The sequence below is a fragment of the Haliotis rufescens genome, unplaced genomic scaffold (genome assembly GCF_023055435.1).
Source record: "Haliotis rufescens isolate VD_foot unplaced genomic scaffold, xgHalRufe1.0.p SCAF_5, whole genome shotgun sequence".
NCBI classification, from domain to species: Eukaryota; Metazoa; Mollusca; class Gastropoda; order Lepetellida; family Haliotidae; genus Haliotis; species Haliotis rufescens.
Window position 1 is genome coordinate 51,561,469 of NW_025964223.1, and position 25,337 is coordinate 51,586,805.

Consider the following 25,337-nt stretch of genomic DNA (forward strand, 5'->3'; position numbering starts at 1 on the left):
CGCATCTTCAAGGGTCTCTCCATTTCGCAGATGACTCATTTTGATAAACAATGAACGCCAACGACAAAGTGGTATATTTCCTGAAAGTGAGGAAAGTCGTGGAATGCGTCTATTGGGTCTCAGTGTTGCCATCTGTGCTTCACCGCGTCAGAAAATATACCGTTATATTCCAATACATTTTAAATCGTATTGTCCGCATACAAATTGTTCTAAACACCGAATTGTTTATCCGCAATATCTTTGAAATTTAACCATGGGGAGTTTGTGTTTTTATCGGGCCCGTTTCACGTATTTAAGTTCCAAACACCTTTAGATTAAACACGTAAACCTTTCATTCCGTTTCGGATTTAAACACATTTCTAAGCCCTTTTGAGCATGTCTAGCATGTGTGTTATACCTGAACATAGGTTTGGACAGTGTTTGCTTGTGTAAATGCTTTGTTCACTCGTATCGAAGCTAAAAGCGGAATGACTGCTTAGAAACTCGCCTGACGTCCCATGGATGTGTCCTCAGATCTTCAAGCAGGGTGGGATCCTATCGGAGTAGAAAATTGAATTTTAATGAGCTTGTCCTTCTGAGAATTGTCACCTATTCACGAGAAAAGCTTAAGCTTCAGTATTGAACAAATCTGTTTCAAAGAAAGCGCCTTGCTTCAAGGACAAGCTGTATGTGGTACTTTCATTTCCCCGAGAACTCAACATTCAAGCCTTACATTTGTTTGATGTGTGTCTCCAACTAAAGTCCAACAGTAAACACCACATAAGGGGACCATTGTTACCTTACATTTGTGGTTGATAGAAGTGACTGTCGTGCTGGTGCATGCGTGCTGATATTGGTGTTTGAATGTTTGAGATATATATGAGGCCTGTGAACGTCAACATGAACACAGGTACACCCACGTGACTGTGTGTGACGCCTACCCGGTGCAGGGGTGGGCTAACAGAGCACACAACAGGGAACACCACATAAGAGACCATTGTTACCTGAACCGAATCTAAGTGATATGATAATGGCAAGTTAGTGGAGACAGAAGAACTGGTAAAAGAGCGCTACATTTTACATACAGGCTGTAATGGGCAATGTTAATATGTAAACACTCATGTTAATATGCATTTTTCAACATCTGACAAATCTGAGGAATATTAGAACCTAGCAATATCCAATATCCCTCAGCTCTTATTATGTTTTCATGAGGTCGAGGCACATGGGAAAAGAGTATTTGCAGTTTAAGTAATAAAGAAGTTGAAGATGTATGTTGACATACGAAAACATTCTCTCAAATAATATTTTACTTTTGTCAGTCCCTTCTTCGAACTTCTACCTGGTAGTAGTGTAATTATAAGAAATATACTCATAGACACGTTTCATGCCACGAACTTGAACAAATCAATGCAGTCTCGATAAGGTACAATGTATTTACTGTATCAGAGTCACATATTCTATAACGCCTAGTTACTGTACTTTAAAAGTACTGATGTTGCCTGGTAGCATATCTGTGATGGCATAAACGTTTCTTTCAATAAACAATTTTCAATAAATACGTTCCTCAGAGTTATAAAGTTACTTATATAAGTTCATAATTTTCACAAATCTTGGTTTGGGATAAGTTTTACAACAAAATAGCTCAATTGCTTTCACTGAAATGATTTGAATATGATGTGCTGACGTAATTTATTTATACTCTACTACTTACAGAAATGTAAACGTAACTGATCATTTCGATGAAATATTTTGAATAACATTATCTGATCTATGTTGTGACCTCGAGTGGTAGCGCAAAGCAAAGTCAGGGACAGTTGTAACTTGTGCAGCAGGTGACGTGGCTTCAGACTCGATGACGTCATCGTGTCCGTTAATTGTCATAAAAGAACGAGTTTTTTCGAGTGTACGAAATTTTGACAGCGAATATTAAACCCTATTTCACCTCACTTCACCTCGAGTGTACTTGGGCGTATGTCTTGACTGGTTGAAACTTATGCTAGCAGGAGTACTTGAAAATCTTATATTATTTTGTGTTTTGGAATATTCAGATGCTGGGAGTTTTGTCATATTACCAGGATGAGACTAACAATTTGTTTACGCACAACTCGTTTTTAAAAAAAACTGAGACAATATTTCTTTCCAGTATGAGTTGGAACAAAATATGTTACAGGATCACAAAGAAACAATGCAATTTTTTAATATTTAGGGGGCTTGTAAAACAGAACCATTACTATGACACATACATGGAGACCCGTGAAGATCAGGGTTAGAATTGTTTTTCAGCAACCCATGATTGTTGTCGCAAGAGGAGGCTAACGGGATCGGGCGGTCAGGCCTCGCTGACTAGGTTGATACTCGTCATCGTATCCCAATTGCATATATCGGTTCTCATAAAGTCAATCATTGGACTGTCTGGTCCACAATCGACAGACCGCCGTCATATAGCTTGGGGTATTTCTGAGTGCCGACTAAAAGACCAAACAAACAAACAAATATATATAGACGTTTGAGTGTTGGTAATAAGCTGGTTCTGAACTCGTAATTGTAGGGTTTGGTTTGTTGTTTTACACCGCACTGAGCAATATTCCAGCTATATGACGGCGGTCTGTAAAAAATCGAGTCTGGACAAGACAATCCAGTGATTTACATCTTGAACATCGATCCACGAAATTGGGATCGATGACATGCATCAACCAAGTCAGCGAGCCTGACCACCCGATCCCGTTAGTCGCCTTTTACGACATTCAAGCATAGTCGCCTTTTACGGCAAGCATTGGTTGCTGAAGACCTATTCTACCCCGGATCTTCACGGGTCCGTTATTGTAGGGATGGAGCTGGAACGTGATATGTTGTCCAATGAATATATATTCGTGAATAATTACGTTATTCATAGGCAGAGATAAATGGACTTTTTGCTGAGATTTCATATGATTATGGAAAGGGTTAACACAGAGATTTAATTGATAGACAATTTCGGAAAATGTACGAACGGAAATATTTGTACAACACACTATTCAGCATTAAACATTCAGTGGTGATGTGACGTTTCAAATGACTTTGTGTTATAATGCACGATTTGAAGGAAATAGTTCACCTTGACCTACCTAAACTACCCAGAACACAAATGTTTCTTTTGTTTATATCAGTAAGTGGCATGCTAACTGATACTGTTTTCGAGGTGTTCTCAAACAATAACTTAATCATGAAACTAAAACTCTTTAATCAATTAAAGGCTATAGGATTTTATAGAAGTTCAAGTCTTCGTGGGTTTTTTCATGTTAATGACGTCAACGTCAACACCATTTGATAAGAGTAGGTAAATTATGTTGATACCCGTCGATGAGGTATCGCCGCAGTTTTGCTACTTCAGTTGTGCGCTATCAACCAAGTCCCCAAGCTTCTCCGCGGCCATCATATATACTCAACAACAAAATGAAATTATACATCATCATCATTAGAAAATCGACTCTAATTTATTGCATTTGAAACGTATATGAAATATACAAATTGTAGAAACACCATGTTTCACCAAAATGGTAAGTGTTCAGTTCGTCTGTGACACTTACAGGTCAAACGACGTACATCGTGCACGTGCATTGTCCTCGTGTTTTCCATGATAGTTTCAGCCCATGAAACACCAGATAAAACACACCAATGAAAAAGCCAAAGTTGTATGCTGTTGTTGAGTATCTGAGTGCGGTGTTAAGCAGCACATAAAGAAACCGAGCTCATGGCCTCCCGATCCATTCAATAACCTCATGCAACAGGCATGGGTTGTTGGGGACCACTTAATCCTAACCTGAAAATCTCAACGGCAATGGGGCCGTGTCACAGGCTGCATAATATGGAATATGTCAATCGTATTGCATGGTCCCATATAAACTAACAACGACTGCGTGATCAAAGACACACCAGTACGACAGTCAACATAGTCTTATAACTACAGCTGATTTGGTGCTCAGTAAGTATACACTTATGTTCAGATATAAGTTTTAGGCATAATAACAATTTAAGGTATTATGTTTTGTCATGTTAGTTAATTCACAATTATGTTTTTGAATTATGAATAATTCCAGTACACCTGTAATGTTTTCAATGTACCTCTTTGTGCCAGCAGGACTTAGTATGGGCTAGAATTGCTATCTCCTACGTAGGACTTACTATCTCCTACGTAGGACTTAGTATGGGCTAGAATTACTATCTCCTACGTAGGACTTACTATCTCCTACGTATGACTTAGTATGGGCTAGAATAACTATCTCCTACGTAGGACTTACTATCTCCTACGTAGGACTTAGTATGGGCTAGAATTACAATCTCCTACGTAGGACTTCATATCTCCTACATTGTAGGTAGGACTTAGTATGGGCTAGAATTACTATCTCCTACGTAGGACTTAGTAAGGGCTAGAATAACTATCTCCTACGTAGGACTTACTATCTCCTAGGGAGGACTTAGTAATGGCTAGAATTACTATCTCCTACGTAGGACTAACTATCTCCTACGTAGGACTTAGTATGGGCTAGAATAACTATCTCCTACGTAGGACTTACTATCTCCTACGTAGGACTTAGTATGGGCTAGAATTACAATCTCCTACGTAGGACTTACTATCTCCTAGGTAGGACTTAGTATGGGCTAGAATTACTATCTCCTACGTAGGACTTACTATCTCCTACGTAGGACTTAGTATGGGCTAGAATAACTATCTCCTACGTAGGACTTACTATCTCCTAGGTAGGACTTAGTAATGGCTAGAATTACTATCTCCTACGTAGGACTTACTATCTCCTACGTAGGACTTAGTATGGGCTAGAATAACTATCTCCTACGTAGGACTTAGTATCTCCTACGTAGGACTAAGTATGGACTAGAATAACTATCTCCTACGTAGGACTTAGTATGGACTAGAATAACTATCTCCTACGTAGGACTTCGTATCTCCTACGTAGGACTTAGTATGGGCTAGAATTACTATCTCCTACGTAGGACTTAGTATGGGCTAGAATAACTATCTCCTACGTAGGACTTCATATCTCCTACGTAGGACTTAGTATGGGCTAGAATTACTATCTCCTACGTAGGACTTATTATGGACTAGAATAACTATCTCCTACGTAGGACTTCGTATCTCCTACGTAGGAGATAGGAAGTCCTACGTAGGAGATAATTCCGGCGTTTTTTGTTCCAATCCTACCTCATGAACCAGTAGTCGGAAGCTCTTGAAAATGTGTACCAAGGTACCTATGGTCCTGAAGCAGATACTTAAAAAATCTTAAGGCTCTAGGCTGAAGGACTAAGGGCAGGTAACTCAAAACAATTTCAAAATGGCAATTTCAACAGCTAATATCTCCGAAACTAAAGCTCCAATGACTTCCAAATTTCTTGTACAGGTGCAGAATCAGATACCCAGCAATTTAGCCTCGACGTCCAAAGTCGCTAAATGGCTTCGTTTGGCCGCCATATTGGATTGAAGGTTTTGGCTCTCTTTTTTAACCATTTTTTTCAGTACTTGTCTCCCAAAATGTGCTCAGCTCAAACTACCAAACTTTCCATACTTTGTGTCCAAGTACCATACTACCAAGTTCGGAGAAAACAAACTTATGTCAAAAGCCATGTGTTTTCCTGATAGTCCATGTGTTTAACATGCTCTGTTTCTGCCATCTGCTCAATGTTTCTGGGTCTACGAGAAGTTTAAACAGCTGTCACTCGGCTAATACTGGTCCGATTTCGACCAAATTTTGCGTGTATGTGTAGAGTGGGATTGGCTGTTACCATGCCTAGTTGTAGTCACTTAGCATACAAGACGACGAAGAGAGAAATGATACATAATTCATGTATAACAACATCTTTTAACGTATTGCACCTCGCCAGATCATGGACAACGCAGGAAGAAAGGAACTATAGAAATAGCTTTACGTTTGGGCTGGTATCCTCAACGATTCTGCATAGAAAACAGTGCAACTTGGTATAATATATCGACATCGTAGTTTTTGTTATGTGGAAGCTCATATCTGCACTGGCGCGAATTCACAATTCACATTGTCAATAGAGTTAAGCAAACAAAGAATGGCGCATGCATGCTTATTGGCCCCACAGCGTGTCGGCGTGCCTGAGTCCCATGCAGCTGGGTCATTCGAGTGACTATTGGAACGTGATCCACATGCACGGTAATGGTATAGCGAGACAGCGGTAGTGCTATAGCGGGTTAAATAAGCTTCTGGTAGCGGGCTCATCCGAGAGCCTCGTGTCGGGTGCTTCAGTCACAACATGACCTACATCCCGCCCGAGAACACCTCCTTCATAAATCCTTCTCAGACTGTGGGATTTACGTTAGGTTTGTGATTGAAAGTTTGATATAGCTGAACTCTCTTATGAATTTACTATCTTTAAAACGTACTTGTCATAATTTTGTTACCACAAATTCAAGTCATACCAGACCGGTTATATACTGAGTCAAATAAAAAACTTCACATTTTTAAAAGTAATCCCATATATGATATACAACGGACAAATGTATCAGAGAAGGTAATTTTTAATCATTAATGTCCAAAGAAGGATTTTAATTAACGGTGGTAACCATGATTTGTTCCAAGCACCTACGGTATTCGGGAAAAACATCAACAGTTTAAATCATAAGTCCAAAGCACGAGAATCTGATGGCACACAAGTTCAGTAGCGTGTATGGCCACCATGTGCGTTGACAACTGCCACACAACGCCTCCGCATAGACCTTGTAATCTTTGTGAACAAATGATTGGGAAGACGACGCCATTGTTGCTGCAAAATGGTGCCAAGATCTTGCAAATTCTGTGGTTGGTTCTGGAGAGTGCGCAGACTTCTGCCAAGAGCATCCCAGACGTGTTCGATGGGATTGAGGTCAGGAGACCTTGACGGCCAGTCCATGACGTTGACTCCCGGATTCTGAAGGAAATTCCTTGTCAAAATTACTGTGTGGGGTCTGGCATTGTCGTGTTGGAAGATCAAACCGGGTCCATGTGCTGCCATAAAAGGCAGAAGTTCTGGTGCCAGTACCTGGTCGCGGTGTGACCACAATTGACGTTGACGTCTGTGTCAGCGGAAAGCACGCAGTTTGGAACTTGCACGTATGGAAGATACATCCAGTTGTGTGTAAAACGCATAACAGAACCATACACCTTGTACGACTGTATGTATGGGGAGCATTTATGTTTTCAGCTGGATCTATATCAAAAGCGTTTTTGTTAGTTAATGGTGCACGTGAAAGCTCATATCTGCATTGGCGCGAATTCACAATACACAACGGATGTTTATTGACCTCGCAGCGTGTAAGCTTGAGGATTGGTCAGTCGATTGCATATTGGAACGAGAGCCACGGTAACGGTATAGCAAGATTAAACTGTATTGTATTACCACAACTAAAGGTAATAACAAACGGGTAATCCGTTCACTTGATTTTTCGACGGTAGAAGTGACATTTTAACATGGTGTGAGAGTGCTCTAGATTTCCACAGTTTGTTTCTGTATGGATTCTCTTCACGCTGTATGTAGTAAACTCTGCCAGTGGACAGTTCCGCGCACTTGCATCGTAGATCCATCCAGTGGTTTCCTGCCTAAAAGGCAAGAGCCCTATTGTAATCGCTGTACAACATGTTTATTTAGATAAAATGCCTTGTTTTTTCTTGGAACAGTTTTACGCACTATCAAATTACCTTACTTATAATGTGAACCTGTTCATTATTGATAATTCCATTTTTTTTCTGAAAACATCCCTGATAATTACCAACATCATTATCGTTTAGAAACCAGTCCCTTTCTTAACTTACTAAAGACACTTCAATCACAAAAGCTTGGAAGACTGGGGTTTTCTTTGCGGATTGGTTGAATTACTTCAACAAGAAGATGACAAGAGGTGACCAATATGTGTTGTTACTGTTAGATAATGTCCCAAGCCATCTCATCCCTTAGCACGTGTCAAATGTCAAGATCCATTTCCTGCAAATTACAACAACATGTCACCAACACCCCTGCATGCTGGTATCATCCATCCTACACAGGTCCAGAGCCAAAATGAAATTTGTTTCTTGGTCAAAACGGACCGGTGAAATATCCTATTGATAATCCAGATCATATTATAGTCGTACACAGTAGTGCACATATCCTTCCGCATATAGGAAAGCACTTATATAACAACAGGAGAAAATGCCTTAATGGTAATAGATTAGGGTAATTAAGAACTCAGATTTTAGTAATCTGTATAACCAAAGTGCGATTTTGTAAAAGGTCTTCTATGAATGGAGAGCAGGATCCGCTGCTACAAATTCCGATAGGGAGCCCGCATCGTTGCTAGCAACTATATTTGTATTTCGTTTTCATTAATTTGCTGTTGCATTGGATTGAATTATTTTTGTTCCTCTTGTTCCTGTAGGCGTGTATATGTTACACTCAATGTGTTTTAAGCCCTTTTGAACCTCTTAAAAATTGTGTGTCAATCTGGACTTGGATTCCGTTAATTTGTATATTACTGAACTATTTAGACATTATATAAATTGCCTGAGTGAATCACATTTTACTCATTGAGTGTAAACATATACACACATACAGGAACAAGAGGAACAAAAGTGATTCTGTCCAATGCAACAGCAAATGAATGAAAACAAAATGCAAATATCATAATTACGACCCACCGAAGTTTTATGTATGAATTTGGGCAGCCTCCTTGTTCGATGAATGTATCCGTGAATATTCACATATAGGAACAATATCCCATACGTCTGCAGCTGTACAAATAAACTTATTCGACGTCACGTGGCTCTGTTACAATCATATATTTTAAAATATATGTATAGCGTTCCTGGATATTATTACCCGTGTTTCTCAACAGTGTTTCACAACAGATCACTAAGTTCGTTTCAGAAGATCGCACAACTCACCGTTATTAACAGCAACCACGATCAGATTACCGCTATTGACGCCTTGAAACGAACTTTAGTTGACAGAGAATGGATACATATATCATAAATGCCATATTTTGATTCGTTAAAAGTCATATTTGTTTTTGTTGGACGATTCTATGTCAACATGTAATTCTCGCGATCACGCGATCACGTGCACGGGAGCCTTGACGGTGACTGGTCAGACTGGTTCCATGTAAAAAATAATACCCGGCAATTGCTATCAGCTGCTTCGCTTAGGGTTATTATTATTTTAAATATGTTTAGTAAAAGCTGCATCTAAATTAACAAGATATTGGAATATATTATTCCTGATAAAAAAATAGTTTCAGATAGAACTTTTGCCGATCTTGCATTAAAATCCTGTAAAGTGATATCATTGGATGTGTCTTGACCGAATCACCGGTAGATTCCAAGAAAACGTGTGTACAGCTGATTGCTGTGTCCGGCTTAGTTTACGAGAAAATACACAAGGTAATCCGAATCCCTTGATATAAAACAATGCCTAGCTGAACAAAAAATACATTTTAAACGGTAAATCAACATGTCTGGTGATTTTTTAACACAAATTTCGAATTTGTACTGACGAAGTTTCTCATCACCCGTTCGTTTGCCGTTTTGTAATCTGAAGTTACGCATATTTTGATTTGCTTTGGATGAAGTGATCCACGTTCAATAATGTTCTACATAGAGAGAAACCCTATGACTCGTCATTTCGTTTAGGATTTTTTTATCACAGAACCTGCAGTCAGTTAATCATCATTAAGGTCTATGTCGAAAAACCGCTTGCCTCGAACTATGGATAACTCGATACATTTCCACTGCTTATTGATTAAATAATATGTGTTTGTGACAGTCGACTGTATTTAACATTCTCTAAATAGTTCTTTAGAGGTTTTAGCGTCAAATAGCTTGTTCTCCCTATCAGAGATGTGATGTTGGAACGCTGTTCCGGATCGGATATTATCAAATTCCTGTCAACAGATTATTAGCTAACTGTCAACATAGTCCATTACTGTGATTAGCACCGCGGTCAACGTACATTATCACTTCCTGGTTCTCACCATACCACCCAGCAAGTAAACACCGTGCACTACCGGCCATTACACGGCTATCATATAATCAGGCCTATAACAAATGACATTGCGTGAAGTCTATTCAGATCGATAGGTCTGCAGGCAGAGTGTCGTACGTCCGGAAACTCAATCCAGTCTAGGGCACTCTTTCGTAAAACCACCTCAGTCAAACTGTGATCCTCACCGTTCGCTCCTCATGACGAAGACCCGGGTTCGAATCCCTACATGGGTACAATTTGTGAATCTCATTTCTTCGGTCCCCGTCGGGATAATGCTGGAATAGAAGAAAAAAAACAATAAAGAATATTGCGGTTGCCTCCCGGTTAAATCGTTGGACTGAAACCCGGATGTGATCCCCTTCAATGTATGAAGCTCATTTCTGGTGTCCCCGCCGTGATATTGCGGGATTAATGCTAAAAGTGACCAAAACAATATGGACAATCATAATCACTGATTAATGTATTGGAGGTTTGGCGTAACAAAACAGTTCTGTGGTTGTGAAGCGAGTGAGTTATGAGTTAAGATGGGACATTTCAGTGATATCACGGCGCTGTCATGTTAGCACAAGACCAGGGCCCACTTGCACAAAGCGATATTAGTGCTTAGACTATTGTAAGCCTATGCTAAAGTATGGGAGTTACGATCATCTAAGCGCTAAGATCGCTTTGTGCAAGTGGGCCCAGGTGTCAAGATGCCCTGTGGGTTAATTTAACCCCGTTACAATAGGTCCGCCCCGTTAGCAGAGTTCCTACCCCGTTTGAACTTTAACACCGGTGTTAGCAGGTCCAGGCATAAAGTAGGGGATTGATTACACTCTGCACCGACCCGTGAAGATCCGGTGTAGAATAGGTCTTCAACAACCTATGCTTGCTGTATTAGGCGACTATGCTTGTCGTAAAAGGCGACTAACGGGATCGGGTGGTCAGGCTCGCTGACTTGGTTGAAGTATGTCATTGATCCCAATTGCGTGGATCGATGCTCATGATATCAACCACTGGATTGTCGAGTCCAGACTTGATTATTTACAGACCGCCGTCATATTGCTGGAATATTGCTGGGTGCGGCGTAAAACAACAAACCAACCAACCATCCTTCAGCACCGTTTGTATAATACTATGTGCATGTAATTGTAACTTTATCCTAAAGTATGGAGAAATGTGCCAGGTGTTGTATGGATCAGTGTGGCAGTAGGCCGTCTTTCACTGTTGACTGTAATGGTCTACACAGTTCTACAACGTTCTACACAGTAAGGGGGCGGTCGGGTAGCCTAGTAGTTAAAGCGTTCGCTCGTCACGCTGAAGACCCAGGTTCGATTCCCGACATGGGTACAATGTGTTAAGGCCATTTCTGGTGTCCCCCGCCGTGATATTGCTGGAATATTGCTAAGAGCGCGTAAAACCATACTCACTCACTCTACACAGTAAGACAAACGACCCCTCATACACATCATACGTTTACAATTAGTTCGTAATAGTGAGTGCGTGTGTTGGTTTTACTCCTCTTTTAGCCAAATCCCAGCAATATCACGGCGGGTGACCCAAGTAATGTGGAGAATCGAACCTGGGATCGGCGTGACGACCGAACGCTTTAACCCCTGGACCACCAACTTCCTAAGAGACTCACATAAATGCGTATTTATCAAAAGTATTGGAAATAGATGACTTCCGAATTAATTTTCTCGGGTTGCTCTATGGTTATGTTTATTATATCATGGGAAACTATTTCCCTGCTGTAGTGTGTTATCTGCTGTTTGAGTTATAGCAAACCTCCTAAACAGACACACACACTTGTCGCCTATAGGAAACTCCAAAACTACTTAAATGTAAATATCCTGCTGATAGAACAGATATATGTAGAACTGATTTATTACTTGTCCTACCGTGTTCAGGAAGCTGTCTGGTAATATCCATAGTAATAGTGTCAAATTCATCTGATTACACGGAATTTTAAATTTACATCGGCGTTGCCGTAAATCATTATATTCCCTTGTTTTAGTAACGTGTCATATCTGATTGATTAACTGTTTATAAGATCAGATGTTTACTATTAATTGAAGGTATCGTCTTTAAGGCATTATACAGAATAACAACAACATCATGTTAAAAAATAGCAGTATGATCAGACCAACCAACCAACCAACCATCCAACCATCCAACCATCCAACCATCCAACCAACCAACCAAACAGCCAACCAACCAACCAACCAACCAAACAGCCAACCAACCAACCAACCAAACAGCCAACCAACCAACCAACCAACCAAACAGCCAACCAACCAACCAACCAACCAGCCAGCCAGCCAATCAATCAATCAATCAATCAATCAATCAATCAATCAATCAATCAATCAATCAATCAATCAACTATCCAACAATCCAACCAACCAACCAACCAACCAACCAACCAATCAACCAACCAACCAACCAACCAACCAATCTGGAACTATCATATGATCATAAACAAAACATTCCTTTTACTGCTTTCGTTGACGCTCAATAGCACTGGTATCTATTTTTATAAAATACTATGCCAAAATACATGTGTACACAACAAATTAATCTGCACTAAGGACAAGATCATTAATTCTTCAGGAACAACTCTTCATAATTCTAATCACAACATGTATACATTTGGCATACATTTTCGATAGAAGTTTTTGTTTGTATGTTGGTTAACGCCGCACTAAGTAACACTCCAGTTATGACGTCGCTCTGAAACAATCGAATCTGGACCCACACAATTCAGTGGTTGATATAATGAGCAACGACCCACGCCGTCGGGGTACGATGACACGCAATCAACCAACTCACCGAGCCTGACCATCCGATCCATTCAGCCGCTTCTTTACAAGTATGACTTGCTTGGGACAATTCATATCCCTGAATCCCAGGACGTTTTAGAATTTGAATGCATGTTTATCTTAATTGTTTAATATTTTTAAAGAAAATGTAAATTCTTAAAAACATTTGAAACGAACTTCTCCTATAATACATCCGTGAAATTAATTTCAAGATTAGTATAGTTCTTAAAAATCGCGATCATCTACTTGAGTACCAACGACTTATGTCAAAGATAATTTACATTTATACAAACGAAGATGTTTCTAAATAACTGGACATAATACAAGTAATGTGTATTTACTGTACATGCCGCTGTCGATATATTTATGGAAACTTGCCTAATATCGATATATCTGGAAATCAAACGATTTGATATTAAACATTAATTTTATGATACCATTTTGTTTACGATTTTGGTATGTTGAGTGTGTGGTCCATCTAGAATCTTAAGCATCCGCTTCCGTATCAAAATAAAAACTCATCTGTTCTCGGGTACATTATGCAGCAACTACACACAATAACATTTGACAAATATAATTATTTAATATTATTGCGTAATACTGTAAATACCTTGTGTGATTAACAGGTAATGCATAATGAGAAACAAGCTGAAGTGACAACTTTCTCTCTTTCTTAAATAAGTTTAGTATATCAAAAGTTTCAAAACATATCATGTTCAATTCACATGGAACTTTCAGGAGCGTGGTTCATATAAACACACAGATGTAGAGATCTATGTATTATAGGCATGAAATCGTTATACATATTTAGATAATTAAAGGGAAGTTAAATCAATAAGTCATAGAAATAAGAGGGAATGTATACCAGATATTATAACAAGAACTGGCACCATCTTAGAGTGCGGGGACACACTCTTCGTCAGAACGGGGGTCGTATTATAGGCATGACATAATGGTAATTAGCAACTAATTAAGACATCTACAGTAATTATATAAGTAGGCAATATGAGGGGCTAAAACAGTAGGATATAAACTACCGGGCAAAAGAAAGTTTTCACTTTAAAAATAGTTGTATAAAAAGCACAAAAGCTGGTACAGGTTTGAACCCCCGCAGAAAACATTCCCCCAAATGCAACATGACCACAACCATAACGCAGATTTTCGAACGCAGCTTTCCAAATCATGCATTGTTGAAAACGTGCAAAACACCAAGAAAAAACACCAAGAATATGCCCAGACTTACACAAGCGCAACGAGACAGAGCGATCGGTATGGCAAATATGGGGGCAACTCAACGTCAGATAGCCAGAATCTTCAACTGCTCCCAGACCACCATCAGCAAGTTGATAATCCGCTACCACCAGACAGGACAGACTCAAGACCGGCCAAGATCGGGAAGACCGAGAGTGACAACACCGGCCGAAGACCGCTACATCCGGCAGATTCACCTCCAAAACAGATGTGTGACGGCGACGTCAACGGCGGCAACAGCACTAGGGCATGCCATCAGCAGACGAACAGTCCTTCGACGACTTCGTTCGGCTGGTATACGAGCCTACCGACCCTTCCGTTGTATGGCCTTGATCCGTCTACACCGTCAACGCAGACTGCAATTGGCACGAACTGTACGTCGGTGGCAGCGACGTGACTGGGCGAGCGTGCTCTTTACAGATGAAAGTTGGTTCTGTCTGTTCAGGAACGATGGCAGAGTTCGAATTTTTCGACGAAGGGGAGAGCGACCGGCGCCAAACTGCATTAGAGAAGTTCACCCTTTTGGAGCTGGAGGCGTCATTGTATGGGGTGGCATTTGTGGCCAGATTACAACACGGCTGGTTATCATCCGAGGAAACCTGAATGCTCAGCGATACAGGGATGAAGTGTTGAGACCTGCTGTGGTGCCCTGTATTCAACATCAGCCAAGAGGATTAATTTTGCAACAAGACAACGCAAGGCCTCACACCGCCCGAATTGTTCAAGACTACCTGAACAACGTTAACGTCAACGTATTGCCCTGGCCACCTTGTACTCCAGACATGAACCCCATTGAACATTACTGGGACCTTCTTGATCGTCAGCTGAGACAACATGTACCGCCTCCAGCGAACTAACAGAAACAGGGGGGGGGGGGGGGGGGGGGGGGCTAAACTGGTGCTCCGCTCTCGGCTTGTTGTCACGATCCTTCGAAACAGAAACCAAACTTAGGCACCAGCATTTCGACTGAGACTGAACCTTTGCGACCGAAGTCTCGTATTTAAGTGACAAATAGAGTGGGTTGACCGGCAACACAAAGTGGGATTAAAAGCTGTTAAACGAAGATCACTCTTTGTGCTTGTTGGAGCTCGAGGAACTACGGTAAAAGGTCCAAGGCCCTCGGGTACTGACATTGTACCTCTTGCACATCCCACACTGTCAGCACCAAGAACGAGGGGATTGCCGTAGTTCAGGTGCAGAGGTGCACGAATTGGTACCTTCTTATTAATAACAATTGCCGTCAATTAACACCGTAAAATTACCTTGGACATATGTAGGTTTAAAGTAATTTGTGTAGTGAATGCCTGTAGACAGGATAAGAGTTCGCCAGGGAGCTTGAGATAAATATGGTTTGGAGAGGAGGCGTGTAACAATACACATTGGATACACAGCTCCATGTAGTTATTGCTGAATAGCCGTGAGGATAAGAACGGTCGTTCTATTCTGTCCACGCTGCCACATTCGTACTGCAACATCCATACAAACTAACCTCATAGCCTATCCGCCTTATGTGTAAGGCCGATAAGTATAATATTATGGTTTCTGTCCAATACATTAAATTTGGACTTGACTTGTACCATATTTGTGTTTTTCCGGTGAACAATTGATTTGCCTTGACATGTGTTTGTGACAGGTGCAACTGGTGGGCAAAACACCTACTATCATCACTATGTGATAGTGATTCATAAACACATGCTCATAATATAGTCGGAATCGTACAATCGACTCTGCTTTTGGAAGAGATTTTGTAACTATTCCTTACGTTTTTTTGTTTTAGATAAGTCGTATGCTAGTTGGTCGCCTCTTACGACAAGCCTAACCACCATTACATGTTAGGTCAAGTTCGGGCGTAAGTACTTCATATGTTATCATACTTATGTATTATGTAATATTAATATGTACCATATGTCGAATGTGTCGTGATAATTAAGTTATGTCGTTTAGTATATTACTTAAACTTATGAATATTGAAAGGATTGTTTCGCCCTTTAATCACGATTATACATTATTGAACAACATGAATAACATATATACATGGTTATTAAATTAACTTGTGACAGTTGCATGGAATAACTAGGAAAACAACATATGGTACTTTGCTATGAATATCAATGAGCTCATGATTTCAGCGAGTGTGCGAGTACATTGCGGTGGAGGGGCGAGTTGACAAAGGTAAGTCATATGTACACGACATATAACGAATACTTCGTAGAAGGTTATGAGTATATTCACAAGGGAGTGCTTTGAACTAAATATTAATGCTCATATACATTGGGAAATGCTTCTAAAAACGAGTATAAATTCCCTATGCCAATTGATAGGATTGAGTGTGTGACTTGGCAGATTGTGTTCTCGTGGATGGTTTGCCGACGTGATATTGCTGGAATATTGCCGACTTTGGCGTAAAAGAATGTTCACTGTAAGAACGATAAAAGACAGAAAAATCGGATAAACTTTAAATCAAAGGGACAACATGTCGAGGTGTAATTTGGTATGGTTTCTTTTGCTCTTCAGTGTAGTTCCCATTAATGACTGAAATGCTGTCATTGATCTGTCACAAATGTTCAGAACACGTCGTTTATAACACACAATAGTTACTTAAGTATACATATATTGTCTCCATACATTTATTTATCCAGAAGGTCTGAGATAGAAGTTCTTGTGCTGAGATTATCCAAGTTGTCCTGGGTTTTGGTCATTAAGCAGTTGTTTATGTACATTCATTTTCCAATTGAATACAATTGGTCCTCGTTTTTCCTCCATACATTTATTTATCCAGAAGGTCTGAGATAGGCGGTCTGTAAATAATCGAGTCAGGACAAGACAATCCAGTGATTAATATCATGAGCATCGATCCACGGAATTGGGATCGATGACATGCTTCAACCAAGTCAGCGAGCCTGACCACCCGATCCCGTTAGTCGCCTTTTACGACAAGCATAGTCACCTCTTACGGCAAGCATGGGTTGCAGAAGACCTATTCTATCCCGGTCTGAGACCTGCATCACTTCGGGCTTTCCTCCCACATTAAGCTGACACGCCGTGATATAACTGGAATACTGTTAAAAGCGGAGTTAAACCCAACTCACTCACTCACTATTCTACCCCGGAATCTTCACGGGTCCCTCGCATTCATTATAATTACGATGCGACGAAAGATTGCTGAATAAATGGAGCAGACAAAGAGATAACATTTCATTGGAACTTTGGAAACCTTGACACAATTAGGTATTTTGGCCAAAAATGAGCTTTAAACACAAGTATTGTTGTGATTTCCACTTTGACATAAACATAATTTCAATAATGTGAATCATAAAGTACATCATCAAGGGAATATTACATTATTCCCTTATCAATTGATTAATCATCTGCAATAAAACATGTTTAAATGTTTCATTATCTGTTTGCAAGATGCAGTGGTTAAACGCTTTCAAGGCAACAACAATAACAGTGATTTTGATTACCTTTTTGGACTCAATTGAATTTCAACAAAGTCAGTGTGGAACGGACACAAGTAAGTTGCGAGATGCTCATATGACCATCTTCATTATCATATTACATCATTCAGTAAATAGTAGAGACGCTGTCCGTGCGCATGCGTAATATCCTAGGTCAAGGTTCATGCGCACGTTAGTAGTCCTTTGGTCATGCTTCTTTCATGCTCTTCATTCTCCAAGTCGCATTTAGCACAATTATGACTTGAGCTTAAAAATGCTATGTAATTTACAAACACAAAGTCCTATGTGGAATAGAGTAGATTCCTCTCCCGTTGTGACACTTCCCTATGTACTTTATACTTAAACCCTCAACATGCTAGTAGTTGGGGACAGGTCTACAGAACCGCTCCTGGCCTCTGATTGGTCGGTTTGGTCACGTGGCCAACCCAGACTACTTGGAAACCGTACCACCAGACCGCGTTCCCATAGAACTACCGTCTTTTCTTTGACAGGGTGATCGATGACTTCTATCACCTTCTATCAACAGATGTCAGGCCAGAAGGGGGATTGTATTGGTCTAGGTATCATTGTACGGATCAAGAACGAAGATCAATTCTGTTTGGTAAGGTCCCGTGTGGTGGCACAGCATTATGTCCAGAAGGTCAACCCTCTGACCCAAGAATGGACCAACCAGCGAATGAGACTGACGAGAACGGATCAAGTCGACGTTCAAGGCATACGAGCACGGGACTTGTTTCGGCACCTTGGCATTCCCGAAGGTCCCTGTCGGGGCCTGGACGACCCAGCACGCGTGGGACGTGCCTTGGCCGAAATCAACTATCAACTGAAAGTCTACAGTCAAGAGGTGGACCGGATACTGATGTACAAGTGTGATGAAACTCCACCCAACGCCACCGTGCTGCATTTATTCCATCATGATCACCACTACGATTTCTATGCCAGCCTTTTATGCGTCTAACCATTATTGCGAACTCTGCGACCACAGTTATGATCGTCCCGAAAAACATCCCTGCACCAAGCAATACCGCTGCCACCGCTGCCTCCACTCCAGCTATTGTGGACCCAAGGAAGAGCACGGGATCTCTTGCTTGACATGTCAACGATGGTTCCCAAATCAACACTGTTACACCCAACATCTCCAGTCACGGTCAGAGGGAAAACCAAGCGCCTGTCAATCGATTCACAGGTGCCTGACCTGTTTTCAGCTAGTACACGTCTTGGAGACCCGCATGGCTCATAACGAGTGCTCAGATGAAGGACGTCCATGCTCAGTGTGTTCGAGAAACCCGTGACCCCAGACCATCGCTGCTACATGACTGCCCTTTGTGAAGCCCACGATGAAGAGGAGGGGGGAGGAGGAGGAATGCTACAACCAAAACCGACGAGACAACGTCAAATACGTCTTCTATGATTTTGAATGTAGGCAAGACACTGGGGAGCACATCCCAAATTTGTGTGTGGTGCAGTTAGGATGTGGGCGATGCATCGGTCAAGCGACAAAGGAGTTGTGCGAACACTGTCCATGGAGACAAGAAGGTTACGGTCCCAGCCGCATGATAGTGTTTCGAGGCCCCACCACACTATGCAATGTGTGTGTCTGGTTGACACACACGAAGAAGAAGAAGAACCAAGAGGAGGAGGAGGGCGCGCACGTCCAGGCAAAAGAAAACAGGACGGAACCCTCTCAACCCATCCCCCGACAAAACGTCAGCGACGTCCATCACCCCAGGAGGAGGGGAAGGGGGAGGATGCCATGGAGGTGGACACGCCCACCCCATTTGAGGAGGGGGAGGAGGGGGAGGAGAAGGAGACGAAGAAGACGAAAAAGATGAAGAAGAAGAACACCACCGTCGACATGTAGCTCATTCATGTGATTGCACATAACGCGCGAGCCTATGATCTGCACTTGATCATGAAGGGCCTGTACCCACATCTGGTGAAACTCCCCACCAAGGTTCGGAATTGACAACAGATTTTACAGGCGACCCTGGGACGATTGTGTTTCGAAGACAGTTTGAATTTCATAACCCATCCGCTGAATGAACTGAAAAAAGGTTTCTTCCTCACTTTTTCAAGCCGTCATGTACGATCCCGATGGCATGTCTCCCGCAAAACGCACTGCCTGCCTCCAGTGGCATACCAAGAAAGTTCAAGAAGGAGCCTTGTTTGACTGAAAGAAGAACTCTTAGCCTACTTTGAGAGCGATGTCGATATTTTGGGATGTGGATGTGCTGACTTCCGACAGAACTCCATCAGGACGGTTCGCAAGGATCCCTTTGTAGAAATGATGACGATCCCTGCGACCCCGATCTGCACCTCCAGAACGCCAGGAATAGAGGTGAAAAGTGAGTTCACGTGTGGAGAGGGTTAACATCATTACAGTGTGGATGGCTATGATCCAGCGACAGGCACCATCCACGAATTCCGGGGGTGTTTCTGGCATGGGTGACAGAAATGTCACAAGACCGAACGTGGAGAACCTCATGATGTCCTTGGCACGTTGATTGGAGCACGCTATACCGACACCCACTATCGCCTGAGTCTCTTGAACCAACACCCTGATGTGAAACGTGTCGTCACCCAGTGGGAATGCGAGTATAAAAAAATGCAACAGGAGGACTCCGCTTTATGTGCTTTCTTGCAGGGACCCCACTGTATCCACTTACCTGGTCCGCAAAACCTGGCGACGCCTTCTATGGATGACGAACCAATGCCACTCGATTATGCTACGAAGCCCAAGAAGGGGAAACCATCAAGTATATCAATATCTGTTCACTTTATCCCTACATTTGCATGACCGGAGCGTTTCCCACGGGACACCCGACCCTTCTCAATCAACCGCCTGTGGACACGTTGTTTGAGCTGAAAGGACTTATCCAATGTCGTGTCCTACCCCCGAAACGACTCTACCATCCGCTACTACCCTACAGATTGGGTGGAAAACTGCTCTGTCCTTTGTGCCGCACGTGTGCCGATACCCAGGTCAGACTCACCCTGCGAGCACACGGACGAAGAGATCGGTAAATGGTGCGATAGTCTTTTTGGATGGGTTTGGTCACAAGAGCGTTCCAATGCCCAGGTCCTTTACGAATGATCTGATGGGGGTAATGGAAGCTGATTTTCTCCCCCTCCTTCCCAGGCCGTTGTCTCAGTATCAGTCCTATCATGGTGTCAAAGTTGAGGTGTTGTTGGTTTCTGTAATTCAAGGTGAACCCTCGCACTTTGCAGGTCATGCATGTTCCATCGGGTCTGGGGTTCATTTACTCATAGCCATAGTTTATGGGGCCTCCTGACACACATGTCTTGATGGTGTTTCCGTCCAGTTCGTCTGTAAACTCACCCAACGAATGGCCAAGGTCTGGATTCGTTTCGTGGGGTCGATGAATGTTAATGATGCTGTCCGTGTCGAAGTACAAGGCCCTTCGACCCACCAAGGCGAGGGTGTCCTACAGCTTGAGACGTGCTTGTGCGGTGACCCAAGTAGCTATGGCGACATTGAAATGAGTATGAGGGGTTTGGAATTCTTCCTTGTGGGTATAGGTCTCTTCCACCATGTGTTCGTTGACGACAGTGACATCATCGATGGTATTTCGTTCATCTCTCCACAAGGCAAAGTACTGCGCAGGGTCGTATATAGTCTAACCGCTGTCCGAAATTGCCCCAGAGTGAATTAACAAAGAGCTTGGCAATAGCGCGGCGTCCTGGTTTCTTCTCGGTGCGGTCCTTGTCCAACCGAATGCCTTCTTTGTCATAGATCTCCTGGATGTAAGCATCGTGTTCGGTACATTCCTCGGAGTATCCGCTAGCTTCGAGCTTCTCCTTGAAATGACGGTCGCTATAGGGGTCAAAGAGTCCTTCTTGCTGGGTCTCAGGGTCATGCTTTGCAAAGGTGTTGAAATGCCAAACGTCGAAGATCTGAAGTACCTTGTAGCCATACTTCTTCACGGCTTCATGGAGTTCTACGGTGGCGTACGTGCCCACCCAAGACCTCTCTTTGTCCTTGTGCTCGCAGGGTGAGTCTTACCGGTTATCGGCACACGTGCGGTACAAAGGACAGAGCAGTTTTCCACCCAATCTGTAGGGTAGTAGCGGATGGTAGAGTCGTTTCGGGGGTAGGACACAACATTGGAAAAGTCCTTTCAGCTCAAACAACGTGTCCACAGGCGGTTGATTGAGAAGGGTCGGGTGTCCCGTGGGAAACGCTCCGGTCATGCAAATGTAGGGATAAAGTGAACAGATATGGATATACTTGATGGTTTCCCCTTCTTGGCCCTCGTAGCATAATCAAGTGGCATTGGTTCGTCCTCCAGAGAAGGCGTCGCGAGGCTTTAGCGGACCAGGTAAGTGGATACTCTCTTTCGCCTTCCCCCTTCACACCTTTCCGCCTTCCCGCCCACGCCATCTTGGAGGCGCCGAGCCGCCCTCTTGGAGGTGCGCCGAACCGAACGTGCCGCCATCTAGGAGACGCACGCAACCGGAACCGGAAGTGACGCCATCTTGGATGTGCGCGCATGACCCACAATGCACATTACGCGCATGCGCAGGCACGTGACCAAACCGACCAATCAGAGGTCAGGAGCGGTTATGTAGACCTGTCCCCAACTACTCATGCTCAATATAATTTAACAAAAGAAATTGTGTACATGCATGTCCAATGATAGTGAAAAACATTAATGTGTCCGAAAGCTGGAAACAAAACTATCACCGTCGGTGAGTGATTGAGTAATATTGCATAAAGCCGCATCAGCAGTATTGCAGCTATTCGCGGCTACACTGTCAGTTACAGAAATAATCACAAGCCAGTGAGTTTCTCAATGAGGTAATTTTATACACAGCTAGAATATTCATTAAAATAAAATTATCACAGACCAATTTGTAGCATTCAGCTAAAATTATATTTTTTTATACGATACCATATTCGCTACTTTAATTAATAGACTTTCATCCGCTCCCGCCTGACAACAAAACATCCTGCCTTACATTATTCTAATGCCCTCAAATTCCTAGAAATAGAAGTATCGTTAATATGAGTGTTCCTACTTTCCTACGTTCCTACCTGATAAAATACTCCGTACCTACTGAACACACATAATGCATGTGAATCGCACCCGTCGACAGCAATTGTACACATATGCCTAAAGTAGGTCGATAAGAACAAAATAAAACGTTAAAAATATAATGCCTCCTGTCTCCCATGTTTTTAAAAGATCAATCAAACTGTAACTATTAATTTATTGCGGCCTTAACATCCAAATAACAGGCATGCTTATACTGGAAAAGTACCCCCAATATCAAGCCTGAATAAGTGAGTTAGTTTGACTTAACACTGCTTTGAACAGTATTTATATTTCAGTTATATCCCGGCTTGTCGGTTTAAAGAGGCACATCTTCTTCTCGGCTGGGGCTCACTATCTGCCGTGAGTCGATTTGCTCGCTGTTTCCAGCTCTCGGACACATTCATGTTTTCACTATCATTGGACATTCATGTACACAATTTCTTTTGTTAAATTATATTGAGCAAGTTGAGGGTTTTAATACAAAGTACATAGTAAAGTGTCACAACGGGAGAGGACTCGACTCTTTTCCACATAGGACTTTGTGTTTGTAAATTACATAGCATTTTCAAGCTCAAGTCATAATTTGGCTAACTGCTACTGGGAGAATGAAGAGCTCGAAAGAAGTATGACCAAAGGACTACTAACGTGCGCATGCGCCTTGACCTAGGATATTACGCATGCGCACGGACAGTGTCTAAAACGCGAGATCGCGAGAAAATGAAATGCTGCATTCTCGCGTTCTCGGGATTTCGTGTTTTTGTGGCCTAATTTGACAAGTCGAGATTGCGAGATTGCAAGATTTTGCATTATGTCCAAATGTCGCATTCTCGCGTTGGCCAAATCTCGCGTTCTCGCGATCTCGCATTCTCGTGTTTTGGGCATATTTACCTCGTTTCCAAAGGTCCAGATCGCGAGAATGAGAGATCCCGAGAATGTCCCTCACAGTATTCCATAGTTATATTTGCCTAATTTCTTTCCATATAATTTTTGTTGTACATTTTACACATCACATTAAGATTAAGACGCGGTATATACACGTTATTGCTAAATGTTATAACTATATGCACAGTGTGATTGTTGAGCAGGGCATAGTCAGGTACTGATACTTGGAGCAGGGGCATCAGGTTTGGCGGCAGCAAAGACTCTGGGCGAAAGAAACATCCCTGACTATAGGATACTTGAAGGTTCGAATAGAATTGGCGGGAGGGTCAAATCTGTAACATTTGGCGGCAAGACTGTTGAAGAAGGAGCGACCTGGGTGATAGGAAAAGAAGGCACCCCTCTATGGGATGTTGTCCAGAAGTACAACATATCAGGTAAAACATCAGATCGTGACAGTGTTTTAATCAGAAACGTTCACGGTGATAATGTCACGGACACAGAAGGAGAAGACGCATGGATCAAATTGGAAGCAGCAAAAAGGACCGTATCCGAGATCTTCAAATGTGTTAAAGACAAGAAAAGGGGAGACATGTCTGTACGAACCTGCCTAGATATTGGAGGATGGTCCCCTAAAACACCTGTTGAAAACGTTGTGGAGATATTTGGCTATGACTTTGAGTATGGAGGATCCCCCGAAGTGACTTCCTGTTATGGTGTTGGTATGACTGAAGATGATGTCAACGATCTGTACTACATTACAGACGAAAGAGGTTATGAGTATATTCTGAAGACATATGCTGTTGATGCATTGACACCAAATGATCAACGGCTACATCTGAATGAAGTCGTCACAAGTATAAACTACAGCGACACTACAGTGGCAGTTACTACCCAGAGCGGAAAGGTCTTCACGGCCAACGTAGTCATTGTAACTTTCAGTATTGGTGTCCTGCAGAGCGGTTCTGTGATTTTCAACCCACCACTCCCAGACTGGAAGATCGACAATCTGTTCCGGGTCCGGTTAGAGAACTATGTAAGTGTGTATCTCAAATTCCCTAACAACTCATCTAGGTTCTGGGATAACACTGAATACATCCTGTACGCTGATGACAGAAGAGGTGTATTTCCAGTCTGGCAGAACCTAGAGGCTGATGGACTTTTCCCCACTGGAACTAACATTCTCCAGATGGTCACACAGGGGGAAGATGCAGACAGAGTATCCGAACTGACTGATGCAGACATCACTGGTGAGGTGATGGCGATCCTCCGGCGCGTCTACACGAACGTTGTCGATCCGGAAGATGTATTCATCACCAATTGGAAGAATAACCCATTGTACATGGGAAGCTTTTGCAACATGAAAGCATTGGCATTCAGGTCGGACATCTTTGAAGCTATAAGAGCTCCGGTGAGAAACGTCTTCTTTGCAGGGGAAGCTTTTGATAGTGAGTTCTCTTGTTATTCAACCGGGGCTGCGAGGAGCGGAATTTACACTGCAAATGAAGTGTCTGCATACGTTTCATCCTAGCTCCTAGTGCCCTATTTCATCAACCATTCACAGACATCCAAAACCTGTACATCTTTTACCTTACCGTTTATTGATATGAATTATTGAAAAACGACCTACACAATAGTGTAAGAAATTAAACTACTGAATGCCTTACTTTTTTTTGTTCTTCAAACTAAAATGCATAATATTTGCACGTAATAGGGTACTTGATATCGTAAAATGACAATTTGTCATTTGAAATAACTTTCATAAGATTAGAGTGAATACTAACGTGATACATGTTCACGTGAGATCTTATAACATTCACTGTCTTCTTTGGCATGAACTATTCTTAAATGTCACCTGGGTGGTCCAGTCGACAACGGCGCCGCAATTCGCTATACATAAC

General features: G+C 42.2%; 1 protein-coding gene across 1 annotated transcript; it reads left to right on the plus strand.

Moving 5' to 3' along the window:
* Positions 1–3,778: 3,778 nt before the first annotated feature.
* On the plus strand, positions 3,779–25,093 carry LOC124126652 (polyamine oxidase 7-like). The gene is made up of 5 exons (XM_046490153.2): positions 3,779–3,943; positions 15,820–15,891; positions 16,172–16,214; positions 17,454–17,556; positions 23,643–25,093. Exons 2-5 carry the CDS (start codon positions 15,872–15,874, stop codon positions 24,965–24,967), a joined length of 1,491 nt encoding a protein of 496 aa, XP_046346109.1. The 5' UTR covers positions 3,779–3,943; positions 15,820–15,871; the 3' UTR covers positions 24,968–25,093.
* The last annotated feature ends 244 nt before the right edge of the window (positions 25,094–25,337 follow it).